At 40.2% G+C, this 17818-nt stretch overlaps 1 protein-coding gene across 2 annotated transcripts; it reads right to left on the bottom strand.

Moving 5' to 3' along the window:
- Positions 1-208: 208 nt before the first annotated feature.
- Positions 209-14171, bottom strand: cobll1a (cordon-bleu WH2 repeat protein-like 1a). Of its 2 annotated transcripts, none has more exons than XM_060868877.1 (11): positions 14067-14171; positions 11668-11798; positions 11352-11550; positions 10715-10931; positions 9774-9818; positions 9039-9118; positions 8516-8740; positions 8090-8186; positions 4632-4812; positions 2999-4288; positions 209-392 (listed from the first exon to the last, which is right to left on the bottom strand). In XM_060868877.1, exons 2-11 carry the CDS (start codon positions 11754-11756, stop codon positions 368-370), a joined length of 2448 nt encoding a protein of 815 aa, XP_060724860.1. In that variant the 5' UTR covers positions 11757-11798; positions 14067-14171; the 3' UTR covers positions 209-367. The 2 variants fall into 2 exon arrangements, with proteins under 2 accessions (XP_060724860.1, XP_060724861.1); XM_060868878.1 differs by having other exon boundaries at positions 14062-14159.
- Between the last annotated feature and the right edge of the window lie 3647 nt (positions 14172-17818).

Here is a 17818-nt window from a genome sequence, read left to right as displayed (position 1 = left end):
TCTTACATATTTTTATTTAAATTTCAAATACAGCACAGGGGGTAAAATGTTAAGCTAGAAAATAGGACTGAATCCTGGCACATGAATCTTTTTTTCTTTTTAAGTGTGTAGCTGTATGACTGCTTCAAATATATCAAGAACGACACAAAATCAGATGCTTGGAATTTTTAATTTACATACAAATCAAAAATATCGCTATTCAGTAAGATATTTTCTAATTGTTTTTATGTAATCTGCGAGCATTATATAAGAAATAGAACTAAAAATAAAAAATCATCAAAACGTAACTAATTCATTCTATAATACATGCCGGCATAACAAAAACAACAGAATGTGACGTGCTAAAGCTTCATCTAAACCCAGATCTTCATACTTGCTTTAAATTCTTCATCCTGTGGATTAAAAAAAAACAAAAAAAAAACACCCTCGTGAAAAAAATATATAACAATATACAACATTAGATTTCAGTAATATTTCTCACTTAAGCAGAAGCATCGAAGTTTTAAATGTCGAATCGTGACGTAATTGTGGTAAATCATCAAATCTAGAATTTCTGTGAAATGCTGATGCAGAGTAATGAGATTAAGTGAAGTTATTGTTCATGCTGTCTGCCATATGCACACACACTCAGGATATTGACTCTGAACTCAGCTATACAGGATATGCTCTGCCTTAAAGGTGGAGCTTCCTCCTCACATAAACACACACACTTCCATACACTTTGAGGAAGGAAGAAACCACTTGTATATACAGGACAGAAGTCAAGCAGACATTATTATGAGAGTGACATGTCAATCTATATGTTATTTTTCTGAACACACACACACAAGGAAGGAATAAAACACAACAAGTGCTGTTTTTATAACAGAAATGTTTTAGTCCTATTATACTTCTGCATTCGTTAAACAAGTTCCTGTTATTGCTTACGTTATAGCAGCTATAAACAGTTTTTCTCTGTTTTTCCCCCCTTTTTTATACCAGCAAGACTAAAAAATTTTCACTTTACCGTGAAAACTTGAAATGTCCTTGGTTTATAGTTGTTATTATAGAACTAAACTAAAAAAAATAAAATAATACAATGCCTTAGAAACAGCTCCGGAAAATAGCACACACACATAGTGTGTGATTTTGTGAGTGAATGAGTGTGTGTGTGCCCTGCAATGGGTTGGCACTCCGTCCAGGGTGTATCCCGCCTTGATGCCCGATGATGCCTGAGATAGGCACAGGTATTTCGGATAAGCGGTAGAAATTGAATGAATGAACTAGATTTGTAAAGTTCGTCGCAACAAACTTTTATGTTGGCTTTGACGAGGCAAGTATTCGCAAAGGCCGGTGCTTTTTTGAGGCAAGTGGACATAAGGGTCAGTGTTACTTTTGGAGGCAAGTGGACATAAAACTTGTGAAATCTAGTGGAGCGCTAGGGTGCCAAAACATTTGGAGGCAAGTGGAGACGAGCATGTGATGTCATCCGAAAACCTGTGATGCAATTCCCCTCATTGTTCTGAGCGCTTTGATATGTCACATGTCCATGTTGTAAAATGTTTTTTGATTTTGCATATATTTTGGGGGCGGGGCTGCGGCACAACCGGAAGGCCAGTCGGTGCACCAATTTAAAACTTTGTTCAGAGTATCGCCCTAAAGGAGCTGGCCGAGTTTGGTGTAGATAGTTCGAAAGCTTGCCCGATTTATAAACCTCCAAAGTTTATAATGGGAGTCTATGTGAAAAAAGGCCAATTTGAGACCCGGTACCGGAAGTACCGGTACTCGGATCGCTTAGAAAAGTAATAGTAAACTAGGTAAACTTCAGACCAGGGTCTACAACATATCTGAATTTGGTGCATGTGGCTTGAAAGCCCTAGGAGGAGTTACTCTTGATAAATTTTTGTCTAAGCTTAAATAGAAAAACAGAATGTTGGCTTCTACAAAGCTACATAATGAATGCCTTAGAAACAGTTGCTACACCTTTAGCTAGAATAAAAAGTCTAGATTTCGACCACCGTATCAACGGTACTTTAAAAGGTATTCTGTGGCATTTCCTTTACAGATTATACCAACTGCTTTTGTGAAACCTTATTGCAATGTATTGTGACAAATGCTATCATCAGAACACCTAAAAGTTTGTTATTCAAAGTGAAGAGCTGTGAGACAATGGGGTCAGAATTGTTTCGTTATTCTGAATAAATATACTATGATCCACAAATAAATATAAAGAGTTTCACAAATATTTTTTAAAATCAACAAATGCACAATAAACAAACCGTAAATACATGTAACAAATTTCACAAAAAGAAATGAAATTCACAAATAAATAAAATGGGATTTGCACCGTCTACTCCAGCCAATCGGACAACGGTCTCGTGGCGCTGACCAATCGTGGCACGGTCTATTGGCTGGAGTAGACGGTGGGCGGAGTCCATCTATTTGTGGATTCTTGTGCACGTCTTGACGTTAGAAATGTTTCAAATCCACAATTGCACAGAACGCGATCCACAAATGAGCAGGAAGCCATTCACAAATGAATACAATTAAATATATATTTATTAAAAAAATATTTATAAATATATATTTAATTGTATTCATTTGTGAATGGCTTCCTGCTCATTTGTGGATCGCGTTCTGTGCAATTGTGGAATTGTGGATCATTTGTTGATTTAAAAAATATTTGTGAAACTCTTTAAATTTATTTGTGGATCATAGTATATTTATTCAGAATAACGAAACAATTCTGACCCCATGTGAGACAGTTCTTATGACATCACAAACTCAATCATTTGGGAATCAGTTTCTCAGTAAAAGTGTTGTCACATTCTCGGGTTAAAATGATTAATAATAGACCCCTAAATTTTAGTTAGTGTCCCAAATTCTAAATGAACTAATCCTCCACTGAAGAGTCATCAGTTCTTCACTCTTTAACGTATTTAGACCTTGATTGGTGCCACAAATCCAAACTGTATACCATTCCAAATAACTCTGCAGAAGTGTAGACATGTTTACTTACTGTGTGTGTGAAAAGGAACTCCAGGCCTGCCTCCTTGCCTGAGTTGTCATAACCTCAGGAGGCGGGGCTTTAGAAGTGGGCGGGGCTTCAGTGCAAGGACCTAGAGATGCTGGAATCTTAGAAATGAACTCTTGCGAGATCAGATTTTGGAAATAGAGCTTTTGAGAAGAAGTGTGTTGTGAACCGACTCTTTGAGGATGTGGTGTTGGAGAGCTGATGGTTCTTGTAGATGGTATTAACGGACTGACAACATTCCCAAGGCTCTGAGCTCTCCGGGCGACAGTTATAGCAAACAAAGATTGCGAGTTTGGAGAAGAAAGCTCAAAGTTCTGTTCAAGCGTAGAATTTGAGTCACAGGGCAAAGCAGACTGAAGCAAATTGGGTTGGAGATTCTGAGGACTGGATTGGGAAGAGCTTGTAAAAGGTGTATCAGAGGACTGAAGGTTGGAGGAAAGGTTTACATCCCAGTAGGGTTCTTCAGATGTAGGGTCATGCTGAGGTTCATATCTGGATGGGTTTGGGTTTTGGAGAGTGTCTTCATCATCTTCATCTTTCCCAAAACGTTCAGTATCCTCTAGAACCTGTGTCTCAGATTCTTCCTCTTCCCAGCAGACAGAAAGTTTTGATGGTTGTGGAGCAACATCATCAGGCATTTGATGAAGAAATGGCTTTCTAAACATCTTTAATTTGGCTTCTTTCCTATCATCTTCGCTTAGAAATCCCATTTTTCTTTTTCTGTACTCCTCTATCCAGTCTCTGTTGTCTTCCATCTCACTTCTGTCCTCTGGGAGATATTTCTCTGCGAGATGTTCCTCTGGGGGATCTTCCTCTGGGGGATCTTCCTCTGGGGGATCTTCCTCTGGGGGATCTTCCTCTGGGGGATCTTCCTCTGCATCTATGTTCAGATGTAATTTTCCAAACGCTTCTTTTATACCCAGCTGTTTATTTGTTTCCACTACGTTCTCAAATTCATCATCTGTTTTTTCGAGAATCACCATCTCTTTCCTGCTCATCTCTATCTCCTCAGTGTCCCTGGATTCTGAAATCCTATCTTCCATACGCCCTCCTGTATCTCCGTTAATCGTCTCCAAATTCTCCATGGTGAGAAGAAACTCGTATCTTCTGGTGCTTTGCGTTCTTCTCTGAGGCACCACGGTGAAGGTGTTAATGCCATCTCTATGTGAGCCGTGTCTCAGCACCTCACAGCCAGGGGACACCACCGGATCACCGTCCACCACAGATCCAGACTCTGGAGGAAGGTTTGATGCTGGAGGTGAATGTTTGACGGACCTAAATGGAGATGATGATGAAAGGACAAGATCAGAACCTCAGCCATTCACTCTCTCTCCATTGAAGATCTAAATTCGATGCTGTGCAAATTCAGTGGATTGTTTACAATTTTCTTAAACTAACATCCAAAAGTAACAGCTGTGATTTGAATAGAATTTACACAATTTAGCTCATTGATTTATGGTTTTTTATCTGGGAGCCTTGAGAAGTCTTTCATCTAAACGTCTCGCTCCTTCAAATCAAATAATCTCCTAAAGCTCCTTCATGTTCTTGAATCCTAATTATGGAGTAAACTTCTTGCACAAGGCACCAAAAGGTTCGAGAATTGCTTTGAAATAAATACCAATGGAATGAGGCGTCTTTCTGCTCCATGGATTTAATTCGGTTGGTTAATTCTGACACGACCTCGGTCATTAGAGGGTACCGTGGGACGGACGAGCGAGTTGGTTTAAAATCTCTGGACTGGATGAAACTGGCTCCATCAGGGTCGTCCTCTTTAGTGTCCGCTTGAAAGTATGACCTTTCTGATGAGAAAGAACACATGACTTTGTCCTTACTACCGTACACCACCTTGTGTCATACTTCTTTCTTTTTACACTCACACACACTCTCACACACTCTCACACACACACTCACTCACACACACACTCACTCACTCACACACACACTCACTCACACACACACACACTCACTCACTCACACTTACTCACACACACTTACTCACACACACTTACTCTTACTCACACACACACTTACTCTTACACACACTTACTCACACACACTTACACTTACTCACACACACTTACTCACACACACTTACTCTTACTCACACACACACACACTTACTCACACACACTTACTCACACACACTTACTCACACACACTTACTCACACACACTTACTCACACACACTTACTCACACACACTTACTCACACACACTTACTCACACACACTTACACTTACTCACACACACTTACACTTACTCACACACACTTACACTTACTCACACACACTTACACTTACTCACACACACTTACACTTACTCACACACACTTACACTTACTCACACACTCACACACACACTCACACACACTCACACACACACTCACACACACTCACACACACACACACTCACTTACTCACACACACTCACACACACACACACTCACACTCACACACACACTTACTCACACACACTCACACACACTCACTTACTCACACACACACACTCACACACACACACTCACTTACTCACACACACACACTCACACACACACTTACTCACACACACTCACTTACTCACACACACTCACTTACTCACACACACTCACTTACTCACACACACTCACTTACTCACACACACTCACTTACTCACACACACTCACTTACTCACACACACTCACTTACTCACACACACTCACTTACTCACACACACTCACTTACTCACACACACACTCACTTACTCACACACACTCACTTACTCACACACACTCACTTACTCACACACACACACACACTCACACACACACACTCACACTTACTCACACACACTCACACTTACTCACTTACTCACACACACTCACTTACTCACACACACTCACTTACTCACACACACTCACACACTCACACTCACACACTCACACTCACACACACTTACTCACACACACTCACTCACACTCACACACACACTTACTCACACACACTCACTCACACACACTCACTCACACACACTCACTTACTCACACACACTCACTTACTCACACACACTCACTTACTCACACACACTCACTTACTCACACACACTCACTTACTCACACACACTCACTCACTCACACACACTCACTCACTCACACACACTCACTCACTCACACACACTCACTCACACACACACTCACACACACTCACACACACACTCACACACACACACTCACACACACTCACTCACTCACACACACTCACTCACACTCACACACACTCACACTCACACACTCACACTCACACACACTCACTTACTCACACACACTCACACACACTCACTTACTCACACACACTCACACACACACACTTACTCACACACACACACTCACACACACTCACACACACACTCACTTACTCACACACACACACACACACACACACTTACTCACACACACACACACACACTTACTCACACACACTCACTTACTCACACACACTCACTCACTCACACACTTACTCACTCACTCACACACACACACACACACACACACACACTCACACACACACACACACACACTCACACACACACACTCACACACACACACTCACACACACACACACTTACTCACTCACTCACACACACACACACACACACACACACACACACACACACACACACACTTACTCACTCACACACACACACACACACTCACACTCACTTACTCACTCACTCACTCACACACACACACACACACACACACACACTTACTCACTCACACACACACACTCACACTCACTTACTCACTCACTCACTCACACACACACACTCACACACACACACACACACACACTCACACACACACACACACTCACACACACCTTTTACCTTATAATATAAAACACATAACCCATTGCAACAAATACATATCATAAACTCGTCCATTTCCTTTTTTTATTTTTTAAAAACATTTCCCTTTTATTGATAATCAAATATTTAAAAGACAAAAGAAAAAGAACAAGCAACCACACGGTACATCACAACAAAGATGAGAGCTAGAAAACAGCACAGAAATATTAATCGCAGCAGAAACAAACCAGAAAAGCACATAAATTATTATTATTTATTAAATACAACCGGTTTTGTGTGTAAAATAAAGAAAAGTTTACAATGACAAGGTGAAATCGGACCAGAACGGAGCGTCAATCGATATTTAATTAAAACAAAACATCAATAATTGGTCAAACAGATGCATGTCACGGCTTAATCGCTTCTGTTACTGATGAACTGTTTAAAGAAAGACACAGCTGTTCAGAAGGCATTTTAAAGGCACTGGTTCTATACGTTGGATGTATGACAAAAATGAAGTTGTCTTCACACGAGCCTAAGATTCATGATTCATGAGGTTTGATGTCTGATGTTTCATTCTGAGGAAGTAAATGCAGTAAATCTACAATTCAGTGCTCACAGTGAACAAGATGTCGTTTAAAACAGATCTTTGGACGTCGGACACTTTTTATCTCGTAGTTTAGTAGCGTATTAGAGATCAGTACATGGTTATGACAAAAGGCATTAAAATCTCTGTTAAAATGAATCGATTATAAAGTCGTGAGATTAACGACACACCCGACAGCAATCGTGCTGAGCAGCTACGCCTACTTATTATCCTTCTTAATTCATTGGTGATGAATCGAGTGATACGGAAAGGCCTGATCCGGGATCAGCTTCTCCGACACGCAGAGTGCACACGGGATCAATAACATGACTAACACAGACACATACATGACAGAAAGGTGACAAAGTGGACATAAAGAGACACAGAGGCAAAAGAGGAGGAGGAAGAGGAGGAGCCACCAGTGAGTCGGACATTAAGACAGAAGCAACAGTGATGGAGCCATGATGTCTCCTAAGCGCCCCCTCCTGGCAGGTCCGTGTCTGCACACAAGCACAGAGGCAAGCCAGCACTTACTGAACACGTCGTCCTGGAGTACAGATGTACAGTACAGTGCCTTTCTTTCTCAGGTCACGTCGTCTTTTAAAATAATTCCATAAAAATACGTATAATATACTTGTGTATGAGGATAATAAATGGTGGAGCTTGTACCTTTATCAGACGTGTCAGGCAGGGAGAGGCTTGTGCACGGAGGAAGCGGAGCTCTGCGTTTATTGTGCTTGACGGACGAGATGCGACCCAGCACACCCTGTATACACACACACACACACACACACACACACACACACACAGAAATCCCATTATACAGTCCTATACAGCCGGATATGACATCATAGATAGATAGATCCACCTGTGATGGATGGGATTTGCTCTGCTAGTGATGGAAAACTAATTCAGTCCAAATAAGTTCTATTTCTGTTGAACACCGACAGGCTGAATGTGGAAAGTCTTTGGGATTTCAACAGCAGAAGGTTCCTTCATCAGAGAAGATTTAAAAAAGCTAGTAACTCTTAATTACCCCAAAACTATGCTAATATTCTCTTACTCACGACTGTACATCTGTTCACGTCTACGCACCTGTTTTTCATTATCTCCGGATGGCGGTGCGGCCTGTCGACTAGAGTTCGGTTCGGCAGAGGCGCTCTGGGAGCTGAGCATGCTGGGAGGCTGAGGTGCACGTCGCTTCTTGGGCATTTCAGAGGTGGAGTTTGCTTCGTAACAGCATGTTTTGATTGCATGCTGATCTTTCAGCACGAGGGAGGCGGCGGTGCCGATGGCGATGGCGTCAGCGTTGGTGCGAGTCTATTGTTGATAGAGAAACAAGCCAGATTTTAAAAAATAAATAAATAAATTAGGGTGGAACAGGAAACAGGAAGTAGCAAAAGCGAATAAGATGTCTGAAGCAGATAAAGAAATGCCCTGAGGAACTTCTGCTTTTTGTGTTTGTTAAAATAATCATGGAAGATAGATGATCAGATGTTACAGTACCTAGCAGGCAGAATATATGCGATTAGCGTTTAATAATTCATTGCGGTTCGTGCCGAGCCACGATATTAATGTTAATCTCGATCATTCAAGGAGACAGCGAGATCTAACAGACCTCTTCAGCCGATTTCTTGCTTCTCTTAAACAAGCCGAGTAATCTCGTGTTCTCTTTCCCTCCGAGGACCTTCTTGCAGTCTGCACACACAAACAAAAGAAAAACACAATCGCTCGTGGTAGAACATGCGTGAAAGTGAACAGGGACATTCGTTTTTTCATCATGATTCAACACTAAAAGACCGGAAACGACGACTCTCAGGATAAACTGCAGGCCGCCATCTTTAATTTACTCTGTTTCCCAGAGGCCAGAAAACGGAGTTTCCTCCTGTTTTCTTGTGTCCATTGAACGTATTTTTCATGTCTCACTCCACAGTGGTGTTAATATGAAGCGCACATAAAATTAGACTCTCTGGATTTGAAGAATTTCTGGTGTTTCATCAGTATTTCTGTTTTTCCCTAGAATACTGAGTTTTACTTTTAATAAAGAACAAAAACGGTTCTTTTCTTCAACACAAATGTTTGTATCTAAAGTTTGTAGTGAATAGAGATATCAAACCCATTTCTACTCACTACTCTCAAAGGCGTCATCTTCAACCAGCGAGTGTAAAACTTAGTTCCTATCTAGCAGAAAAGATTTTGAGTCAATATACTGTATCTCCTGTTCTATTGACGCATTTCTTCTTACGTATTAATGTAAAAATCAGGAGCTTTGCATCGACAGCACTGTATATTGTGCACGTTTTCACACTCGTGCACCGTTTTAGTGAATCAGGGCCTTGGTGTGTATCAGTACCTTTCTGAGTCACTGGAGCGGGGTCATTTGGAGAACCTGAAACAGCTGTGAAAGGATAAAAATGTCACTTAATACAATCATGATGAAGCACTGAGCTCAGGATCTTCACACTTAAGGCTACTAGAACTTTCTTTTTATAGAAACTGGAACAAAAATTGGTGTATTGGTGTCTCTCATATCATTTGCCGTTGTCGAAAATTCATTCATTCATTCATTTTCTACCACTTATCCGAACTACCTCGGGTCACGGGGAGCCTGTGCCTATCTCAGGCGTCATCGGGCATCAAGGCGGGATACACCCTGGACGGAGTGCCAACCCATCACAGGGCACACACACACTCTCATTCACTCCCACAATCACACACTACGGATAATTTTCCAGAGATGCCAATCAACCTACCATGCATGTCTTTGGACCGGGGGAGGAAACCGGAGAACCCGGAGGAAACCCTCGAGGCACGGGGAGAACATGCAAACTCCACACACACAAGGTGGAGGCGGGAATCGAACACCCAACCCTGGAGGTGTGAGGCGAACGTGCTAACCACTAAGCCACCGTGCCCCCCCCCGTTATCGAAAATACGATTTAAAATAGCACTTTTACTTCAGTAAAGCTAAAAGAAACAGACCGTGATGTGTAAAATAAAGCTAGTCATGTTTTACAGACTGGAAATGCAAAACTTTCTAAAATGAGAAAATTGAGGGGGGGGGATTGGCATGGTAGGTTGATTGGCATCTCTGGAAAATTGTCCGTAGCGTGTGATTGCGTGAGTGAAAGAGAGTGTGTGTGTGTGTGCCCTGCGATGGGTTGGCACTCCGTCCAGGGTGTATCCTGCCTTGATGCCCGATGACGCCTGAGATAGGCACAGGCTCCCCGTGACCCGAGGTAGTTCGGATAAGCGGTAGAAGATGAGTGAGTGAGTGAAAAAATATCTAACTACCTTTCGCATACAGGACTCTGATGCCATAGTCGTCCAGTGTTTTAGTCAGATCCAGTGGCTCATTTGACTGGCTGTCTCTCAACAGCACTGTGCTTTTGGGGTCCATCTCACACTTCTCACACACAGCCGGCATTAACTCAGACAGAGGAACCCTGGGACTGACTCGCACTACAGCCTTATGGGACCTCCTGTAGTTTATCAACAGACGCACCGTAGCCTGGGAGTTTAAAACACAACGAGATATGATGTTAAAGGAAAATAAACAGCAATTTGCTAAGAAATATAAATAGTTATATTCATTAATGAAACTCAGTTTTATACTTTTTATCCGTTTGTCGTTATATTTAATGTTGTTAAGGGCCTGTTATAGCAACTTTCTCTCTCTCTTTCTCAAATGAATTTCATTCAGACAAAAAAAACAATGCAATTTGTCATTTTAATGAGAAACCAGGAAACTCATCTGTTTATTAAAGATTATACTTTTAATTTGTTTAATTTGTTGTTGTGAAATTGCAAAATGAATCTTTCAGCCAATCAGGATTGAGGATTTTACAGTGCAGTGGTATCAGTGGAATTAAGGGACTGCATCTACATCAGCATGAGACATACTGTACAGGCATAGCAAGCCTCATCTTACCACAGGCATGTTGGGTGCCTTTCTGACGTCACTTCGTTTAGGTTTCAGCATAACGAGCTCAGCTTCCAGTGAGCCAATCAGAGAGCTGGGCTGGAATTTGAGCTTGTTGTGATTAGTGGAAAAAATCTCAATCACATGATCTGAGGGGTTCAGGTGATACTGAGCGCAGAGAATGACCAGCACGTCCATCACTGGTTTACTGCACACACACACACACACACACACACACACACATCCATCCTAGTGTGCATTCCACTCAAATTACTCATTAAATTTATTAACACATTCTTTAGCTGGTTCTTTCTTTCTCTCTCACCTGCCGTGCACCGTAACCGTCTTCTCATGACCCTCTGGGAGCAGCACGCTCAGGGCCAGATCCTTTTCAATCAGATTCTCCTGCTCCATATTTTTCTCAGTTTTCCCAGAAACGTCCTTAGTTTAAACGTCCTATTGAAGAAATTTTTTTTTTCTTGAAAGATGTTTGCTTTGTTAACACAAAACCTGCCTTTGCAGTTCTGATCACAGTATTGCGTTTTGTGAGACTCATGAGGTTCATTTCTAGGTTTAGAGAAAGCAGCTTGATTAGGAAATAATATGAAAAACATTCATTCGTTTGTTCGTTTATCTGTAATTTTAATATCAGTGATCCTGGTGGACATAAAGTCTTTCAGATACAGATACACAATCCATATACACACCAATGCCACATGCATTCACACCCAAGCATAATTTTTCGGAAGGTGGGTGGAAACTCGGACACGGCGAGAACATGTGAAACTCCACAAAGATCAGGACTGAAAAGGGATCCCAGAAGTCATAAACACAACTCACTGTGTCATCTTTACTAACACATACTGTAGACCTCAGAAAATGCTGCTTTCTTCATGTAGAGGCAACACAAATTACACGTTATTTAATCATTATGGAGCTTAGTGGTTCACATGATATTATCTTTTTCTATTTATGAAGCATGGAGTGATACAGAACCTCAAGATTTAACTGATGCTTAAAGAACATGAGGCCATAACGTAGATAAAGTGTACAAAAGAGATAAATAAATAAATCACTGACCGCACCTTTAACTGTTCTGGTCTTTTACAACTAGCAGCAGTTTAATCTTGTAAACTGTTTCACTGGCCACTAATTCAGTGAACAGATGGAAACCAAGCAGAACAGAAAGACGTCTTCCACTGGGTCTGGTATTAAAGCTCTAATACAGTATTAGTGCTCTATAAGACAGCTGCTTGACTCACTGGGAATGTTTTAGCACTAAGCAGTGGAATGTGAGGCATCGTGCATCTGACTCAGACCCTTCACACATGGATAATATACAAGAGCATTGGGACTGCACGATATGGACAAACACATATCCTATTACTCTGTTCACTGAACTTTTAGAGTTTCCTCCAAATATATTAAACACATCTCTGAACACGTGACATTATTACAGTTTTACACTGAACTGAAAGGATAACGAGCTGATGAGCTGATCAGATGAATCAGATGGGTTTTTGTTTGGAAAACAAAAGAATTCGATAGATCCAGAAAAGCATTGAAATTAAAACTCTAAAATGGTTTGTAATCGAGGATATAAAATCAGAAATTATTTAAGCAAGTACACAATGGAAGCGGCACAATAAAGCTTGCATCTTAAAAAAATTATATATATATATTTTTTTAAATAATATACATACATACATACACACACACACACACACACACACACACACACCCTTTTTTTAAAAAAAAATAATACATACATACACACACACCCTTTTTTAAAAAAAAAATAATACATACACACATTTTTTAATAATATACATAAACACACACATACACACCCTTTTTAAAAAAAAATAATACATACACACACATACACACCCTTTTTAAAAAAAAATAATACATACACACACACACATATATATATATATTTTAATAATATACATAAACACACACATACACACCCTTTTTTAAAAAAAATAATACATATACACACACACACACACACACACACACACACACACACACACATATTTATAAAGAACGTTATTACTAGCACTGTGGAAGGGTTACACGGAAGTGACGCCACGGTTATTTCCCTGGACTGTCTGTCATGAGAAACCGTGATCACTAGTAAAAATCTACGTGTTCACGCCCTTTTGAGAGAGAGAGAGTGTGTGTGTGTGTGTTTGTTTTCGGGTCAGCGGCATCACAGCTGCGCATTTATGTCGCGCTTCGCGGCCACAGAGACGCGCACCACCGCACATACACCGCTCACGCCCCGTGCGCGCTCAACCGGTGACGGCGCGCGCAATGATTAAAAACACACACACACACACACACACACAAAACGCGCGCACCTGGTGCCAATCTAAGCACGCGCTCTAACTAGTTAAGTCTTAAGGTTTTTAGTGAGTTTAGTGAGTTTATTTAGCTTAGCTATTTATCTGTGAAAATAGACACTGAAAGCGTACAGACTGGTCTTTATAAACAGCTTAAAGTCTAGGAGTTTGTCCGACTTGTGTCTTAACGGTCATTCATTTCGTTATTTTTTTTATTTCCAATGAACAATGTGAATTCTTGTATGTCAGATTTTGGTGATTAAATTTCAGAGACAAGTTAGTTGCATCAACGTACAGGATTACCTATAAAACACACACACACACAACGTGTAAAATCACACGTAACACTGAACCCAAGCCATGCTTACCTTACCTCTATGCTCTCCAGAACAACGTGCTATCCTAGCAGACCTATCCAGTCAAGCAAGCATAAGTGTGTGTGTGTGTGTGCTTGAAAGAAGAAAGACAGGGTGGTAGAGGCATGTTGGGTAATCTGCTTTGCTGACAGCATCTTATGGACCAGCCCAGTCCTGTGACATCAACAGCTCTCTTTCCTGCATGTGAGTTTGTGGGGTTTTAACTTGGTTTTTATTAGCTTTTTTTTTTTTTAATTTAGAGATTAAATCCCTTAATTTGGACTATTTGGATATAACCTGGAGTTTACAGCCATGTTCTCTCTCTCTCTCTCTCTCTCTCTCTCTCTCTCTCTCTCTCTCTCTCTCTCTGTGTGTGTGTGTGTGTGTGTGTGTGTGTGTGTGTGTGTGTGTGTGTGGGGCTCATTAGAGACATTTTTCCTTCATGTACTTTTTTGACTATAGGTTTGTATGTGTAAAACACTAAGTTTAGAACTTTTTCCTCATTTGCACATTTATCTATTTAACAGAAATCGTAATCATGCCTGAGTTTCAACGCACATATGATCACCACGACATTGTTAATGTTCCTAACATTCTGTGCTGGATGACGCAGGAAGCTTCAGGGATATGGCAGCAAGTCACCCAAGGGATTAGTAATCAGCTTACCTTTACTGTCTTATCACATACACAGAGTGTGTGTACGGTGGACCTTCAATACTGTAAAGTTATTGAAGGTTTTTTTAATCTGTATTTTTACAAGCAGTCCATTAGTGCTGAAAAACAGTATATATTTAAAATAAAAACTTACACACAGAGAAATAAAGGTCCTATTGCTGGAGTTGTAACTTTTGTACTTTTTAATGTGTACAATTTCAATGATTTTTTTTCCCCTTTACTCTGTAAAATCCAATTAGGCAACATGTATTAAGAAGAAAACCAACACTGGTGTGGTGTGATGAAGATGAGTTCCTATTACAATCCTGGAGTTTGTTCTTGTTCATTATTCATCAGTTTTATTCCTGCTGTACCGGAGCAAATTAAATGCATTTTTTTTTCCATTTATAGTTACATTTAATGTTGTGGTACATCTGTGGAAAAACAAGCTAGCTCGTATCAATACTTAGGTTCAAAATATAAAGTCCCTGCAGTGATGCAGATATAAAGTGCAAAGAGTCTTTCCCTTTCAAAATGTTTGGGGTGTGCAAACTTTTGCACCCAACTCTATGCTGACCAGTGTGTGTCTTTTTTTTTTTTTTTTTTTTAACAATAACAGCTTGATTAAGCTGCTTCAGATTCTTGCTATCAGTTAAACACACACACACACACACACACTTTTCATCAAACTGGTTCACAAAGGAAATTCCACTGTATTCATGTATTTGTGTGCAAGTCAATAATATGACCTCACTTCCTGTCATTCCAGGTTATTTTGTGCCTACAGTACACTGTTTACTTTACATGTCCTCCAACTAGCTGTGACCTAAAAATAGAAAGTACACAGTCTTTCTCTCTTCAGTCACAGTGTTTTATTTTGAACATGTTTATATACATATGTGGTGTGTGTGCGTGTATGTGAGTGTGAATAGAGCTGAGGCTGGTGTTTAGCACAGTAACACTAATTAGAACACATGACAGTGCTAATACTGTTTGTCTACACTGGTGTGTGTGTGTGTGTGTGTGTGTGTGTGTGTGTGTGTGTGTGTGTGTGTGTGTGTGTGTGTGTGTGTGTGTGTGTGGTTGTACCAAATCCCACATAGATTGTTAGGTTGGTAAATAAACATTCAATCTTTTTTCTCTCGGTTTTTCTGGCCCTGAAATTACAGTAGCTCCTCCCCTCGGCTAGAACAGAGCTGTTCAGTTCTGATTCTTTCCCTAAACACAACTCAAATGACATTTCATTCCATTGGCTATTTGTCTCACAGGTACAGAGTTTAAAATATTATAAACTGCTGCTTTAATAGGAGCATCTACTGTACGTAAGTAATAAAACTCTTGAGGTCGTGCTGTTATTGGAACACAAGCCTATATTAACCCCATAAACATGAGTGTGATTAAAAAAATTAAGACCATGATGATTTTATTACGTTTGCGTATTTATCACACGTGTTAGATCTCTTTAAATTTTGTAGAAAAATAGTTTTAGTAATAGTTTTATAAGAATAAAAATAGAATTAATAAGTTGGTGGGGTGATTCAAGTGGTAATGAACTGCGCTTACTCGGCTCACTGCTCGGTTCACTGATTCCCCCGTGCGCCTTGCGGCTGAAACGCTTAAACTGTGCGCGCTGAATGTCAAAACCGAGCCGATGCGTCATGCATCAAACGAGGCTCGTGGCGTCTCGAGATCTTGGGCGAAGTGATCTGCGGTAATGAGCTGCTCTGTCTTGGCTGTCTATTTTTTTCCCTTCGTAAAGAGGAAAATTGTAAATAAACCACTTGGTGCTGCATGGCTGAATATAACTAGCATTTATTTTTAAATCTACCGACTAAAAACCATTAAAACAATTTAGCTACAGTGCACACAGCATCAGCAGCAAGTCTGAGAAGTTTTTTGTAGTTCATGGCTTTGTTCAGCAGAGGGCGTTCCTCTCCTTCAGGTAATAAAGCATGGTTCCCGTCACTGTCCTAGACCTCATGTCCTGCACAGGTTGATGTTTTTTCTGCTCTAACTTGGAAAAACCGATAATTAGCAGAACACCTGAGTCAGAGCAGGAGGTTTTGTAGGAAAAACAGTTTAAAAAAAAAAAAGTAAATAAAGGTGCCAAATGAACGTTGCCGTAGAAAGACTATTTTTATCTTCCCCCAAAACAAACTTTCAGTATATGGCTCTTAAAAGAAAAAAAGTTTAATCTAAATAACCCTTTTCCCCACTACATAGAACCTTATGTGTAATGGAAAGGTTTGATGGACGTTAAACGTTCTTCAGAGAACCCTACACCTTCACAAAGAACCCTTTATTAGATAAAGGATGTGGAATTAAAACACCAGATGTGTTGTTCTAAGTTAACATGTGGTTTGGTACGAATGGGTTAAGTTACATCGCTCAGTCTGTTTATAGATGTGTGACGGCTTGATGCTCATTAAGAGTGAATGATAATTTTATCAGTGATAAAAATATAAAACTGCAGCCTGATGGGAATGTAAGGTCATGAGGGCTAATTAGAGAAGAAGGTAAATATGTCTCACTGTATTAAATCCATGCCATTAGACATAAATGATAGGCATAATGAAAACACAACCAGACCAATTAGGTCCATTTTTATCCATTGATAAGTGATGATAATAATGATAATAATGATGATGATGTAATACATTTTCACACACATGCTTTAATTTCTGACTTGTACAATATCTAACTGTAGTTAAGGCGATGAAGATATGTGTATTTGATATAGGTGAATTTTTTTTTTAGGTTAAAGGCACACAATGTACATCTATACTAAACTGTTTATCATGGTTTTAGTCCTGCTGCTTATTTATTATTTCAGATATTTCTGTGAGATGTTAGCAGTTGTAACCTGCACTGTTGTCACAGGTGGACATTGTTGTTGCTTCATATGTGCAGTCAAGGAACGGCTTGACCACGGCTTGAGCAGAAGAACATGATGGAGACGACGACGGTGTTGGCATGAAAAGCAAAACTTTTGGAAGCTGATATGTTTGAGCACAGCATAGAGATGAGGATGTAAGGCACCTGGAATGGCTAAAGCACTAAAGCACTGCTGCATTGCTATGTTTAAGTAAAGATGATGCAAGGGCTTATTCCCACT

The sequence above is a fragment of the Tachysurus vachellii genome, chromosome 4 (assembly GCF_030014155.1).
Source record: "Tachysurus vachellii isolate PV-2020 chromosome 4, HZAU_Pvac_v1, whole genome shotgun sequence".
In the NCBI taxonomy this organism is placed as follows: domain Eukaryota; kingdom Metazoa; phylum Chordata; class Actinopteri; order Siluriformes; family Bagridae; genus Tachysurus; species Tachysurus vachellii.
This window is presented reverse-complemented; position numbering and strand designations above follow the sequence as displayed.

Bases quoted from the DNA above. Each gene is read 5' to 3' on its own strand.
- cobll1a (XM_060868877.1), bottom strand. From the start codon at position 11,756: ATGGAGCAGGAGAATCTGATTGAAAAGGATCTGGCCCTGAGCGTGCTG. The intron at 10,932-11,351 runs GTAAGATGAGGC...TTAAACTCCCAG, and splicing joins AGGCACCCAACATGCCTGTG to GCTACGGTGCGTCTGTTGAT. The intron at 8,187-8,515 runs GTGCGTAGACGT...GTGTGTATACAG, and splicing joins CCGGAGATAATGAAAAACAG to GGTGTGCTGGGTCGCATCTC.